This window comes from Nematolebias whitei, chromosome 12 (genome assembly GCF_014905685.2).
Source record: "Nematolebias whitei isolate Nwh7 chromosome 12, NemWhi1, whole genome shotgun sequence".
NCBI lineage: Eukaryota > Metazoa > Chordata > Actinopteri > Cyprinodontiformes > Rivulidae > Nematolebias > Nematolebias whitei.
This window is the reverse complement of record NC_056509.1, coordinates 14,651,686-14,655,212: the sequence shown is the minus strand read 5'-3', so window position 1 is coordinate 14,655,212 and position 3,527 is coordinate 14,651,686. Positions and strand designations below refer to the sequence as shown.

Genomic DNA, 3,527 nt, shown 5'->3' with positions numbered 1-3,527 from the left:
AAATTTTTTTTAAATCATAAAACTAATTTAATTTTGACTGAAACGTTTGTACAGAAACAAAGACAAAAGAGCAGCGGTGGAGCTGAAAGAAGAAAATATTTTACATTTAGATACTGCTTTGTTACAAAGACTTTCACCAGAAAGAAGCCAGAAAACCACATGCATGCGCGCACATATGCACACACACACACACAGAGCGAGCGAAGCAGGCTCGTCAGTCCTTGGCATCTCCAACCCCGTCAGTATTGATGGCGAACATGGCCTCGGCCTCTGGCAGGCAGGGGGAGTCGTAGATCTTGCAGATCCTGGTCTCTCCTCGACCCTTCCTCAGGTACAGACTGCAGAGGACACAAACGGTTAAACTCAGACCAGCCTTAGGACTGAGACGTCACGTTCCTCTGAGGGGAACCCACCGTGTGGTGGAGGCATGAGCCAGAATGTTCCCTCCAATTGGTTTCTTGGGATCTGCAGAAAACATGGCTGCCCCATCCACTTGCGCCACCACCTGGTTGGTTATGACCACTGCAACACCAAACTGGAGACGACACAAACAGAAACAATTCATCGTAATTAAAAACATTTCCTGTTCAGGTCATCACAACAAACACTTCCCAACTTCCTGGGCAGGTCTGTCATCACAGTTCTGGTTCTGCTCCCTGTTAAAATAGACTGTTTTATTGTTGATTGTTTTGAAGTGTTTAAACTCCATGGGCCCATCTTACCTAAGTGAGTTGCAGCCCTACACTCCATCCAGAGCCCTGAGGTCAGCCGACCAGCTCTTGTTGGCTGTCCCTAAAGCGAGGTTGAAGACTAGAGGTGACAGAGCGCTCTCTTTGGCAGCACCCAGACTGTGGAACAGCCTTCTCTGTCTGTCTGTGAAACTCTGTCAGTAGATCAGTTTAAGTCCAGACTGAAAACACATCTGTTCTCCCTGGACTTCACTCAAATTAATAAGTTGATTGACTTGAGTTTTGGGGAAATTTCAGCAAATATGCAATACATAGTTCCCATGTGACGTAACAAAAGGGGCATTTCGTGTACGTCCTCCATGTTGGGAGGCTGCCTCTAGCAGCAGGAACAGATACATTGCAGTTTACCAGTAGTTAATTTTGAAATTAAAAACGAAACGCTAATAGCTCCTACATGAAAACTGTCTGAAACATCAAACCTTCAGTGATTGATCCACATCCCGTCCTCTGCAAGACTGAATGGTCAAATCATGACATCACTTAAGCCACGCCCCCTGACAACAGGAAGTGTAAAGTTTTACGTTGAACGCCACAAGCTGACCCCTGTGATCTAATCACCATGATAGTGTGTCCAGTGACCAAACATGTTGGTGTAACTTGCTTTCCAACACTGACAGTTTTGGGTGGAGCATGTTGGCGGCATGTCATGGCGAAGTAAAACGTAACGCCGTCGCTATACGTTTGGCTCTAAATTCCACAGATTTGAGCCGAGGTGCACCAAAAACAGTATGATCGATCATTATCCACCCCTTGAACAGGAATCCATGAAAAGTGGCCAATAGCCTCGATAGCGCCCCCTACATTATTCTTACATTTATATCTTGGCCATACATCATCCGATCTGCACCAGATTTTTTTGTGCTTGATCAGTGAGCACTTCTAGACACATTTGTATTGTTGTTTAACTTTTGACTCAAGTGCGCCCCCTAGATTATTCCAACACTTATATCTCAGTGACATATCTAATATGCGCCAGATTTTTTGTGCATGATGTGTGAGCACTTGTGGACAAATTCTAGACACATTATTGTTTTTGTTTAACATTTAACTCGAGTGCGCCCCCTACATTATTCTAATAGTTATATCTCAGTGATACATCATCCGATCTGAACGGAATTTTTTGTGCTTCATAAGTGAACACCTACAGACACACTGGTATTGTTGATTCATGACATGATTTAAGGCCCACCCACTCAGAGAATGAACTGTCAATTATTGGGTGACTCTTCCAGCTTGGCCCTGTGTAATTTATACAACTGAAACTGTTGATTACCACGCGACATGTGGAAAAGCATATATGAAGTGCTCGTCAAACGTTCGCAAGAAAACAGGAAGTCACAATAACTCCTGTCTGGAAAGTCGGATTTCACATATACTTGTAAGACCTGGAGCTAGATTACTACTGAAATGGACGGAAGGCGATGTCAAACATTCAGGAAATGCGCATCATGGTGAACGTGTGTGGGATTGGCATGACAGTGTTCGCGATGGCGACTGGGTGGAGGGGCTGAAGCTCCTGCGGTCGCGGCATGGCCGGAGCGGTGCTTTGCTGGGATGGCCTTAAATGGCATTCACACGTGCATTTTCGAAGGAAATGCAAATTCTCTAGTTGTGTGTGTAGTGTTCTAAGGGCTAGGTTAGCTTTGTAGCTTCACTACACTTATATTTAAATAACGAGTTCTCTCTTTTTCGAGCTAATTACAGCCATGTGACAGAAGTAACAGTGCGTAGATGGTTTAATCAGTGACATGAGACGTTAATTTTCTTTGACCCATCAAAATAAATGTGGTCATTTATTGAACAGAATCAAAATTTAACATCAAAACATTGTACACTTGATTAGACTGATCTGGCTCTGATTAATAAAACTTGGCACGTTTTACTTAATAAAAACAACAGACATTTCTGAAGGCATTTAGATTAATTACTGGCAAGATAGAAGTTTAAAGATGGGAAAAATGGAGGAGTTTAAAGGGAGAGTGGAAAATGGAGAAAGATGTATGTCTGTGGACCAGAACAACACGCTCCTTTCAAACGCAGCTCGCCCACGGTCCACTTAGTGCGTGAAGCTCGTGACGATGGGTCCGCTACGGTCAAGAGGTCCCTGGCACGCTACCTTTCAGCGTCTCCTCAGGGCGGCTGCGACTCGGCAGAAGTCGTGAGATACTCCGTTCAACAGAACAAACTTCCTCAGAAGTTGTAGGGCATTCGCTGGGTGAAGTCACAGCGAGGCGCCGTGACTACAGCAGAGATGGATGACCATCAGACTGGAAAAACTGAGTCCGAAGTTCCACTCAGCAGTGGAAAAACTCCACCGGATTCCAGGAAGACTTCAGACGACTCCAGAACTCTACAGAACTGCTAGAACTCTCCCAGAACATTAATAGTTCCAGGAAGTGTCGACTTTTAAAGAGTTCTGCTTCCGGTCACTTTTAGTACTTCCTGATTGGTTGAAGCAACCAACAGGGAGTGGTTCTAGTGATGTCAGAGGGTCATTACAAGTCAAGAAAACAGCAGGAATGTTTTAGGAACAGACAGAGAAATGTTTTGGCGAAGTGAGAAACACTGCAGGTGCCAGTTTCTTATTTACTGTCTGAGAGTTTTAAAAACAATACAGCCCGTTCTAACAACTTGTTTTTGACTGTCTCCGACTTTTGACCGACATCACTACTTCTCATTTCAGACAGAAGATCAAAATGCATAATTACTTTGTAAATAGACATTTAACTTGATTTCTTTTTTTTTTTTTTTTTTTGATGGCCTCCCTTCTCCCCTTAC

The 3,527-nt window shown here is 43.8% G+C and overlaps 1 protein-coding gene across 1 annotated transcript in view; it reads right to left on the bottom strand.

Moving 5' to 3' along the window:
• Positions 1-214: 214 nt before the first annotated feature.
• Positions 215-3,527, bottom strand: part of rad51 (RAD51 recombinase) — a 40,717-nt gene continuing 37,404 nt past the window's right edge. The window contains exons 9-10 of the mRNA XM_037685275.1: positions 414-535; positions 215-338 (exon numbers count right to left, since the gene is read on the bottom strand). Of these exons, the coding sequence (XP_037541203.1) occupies positions 215-338; positions 414-535 (246 nt within the window). The remainder of the gene's footprint in view (positions 339-413; positions 536-3,527) is intronic.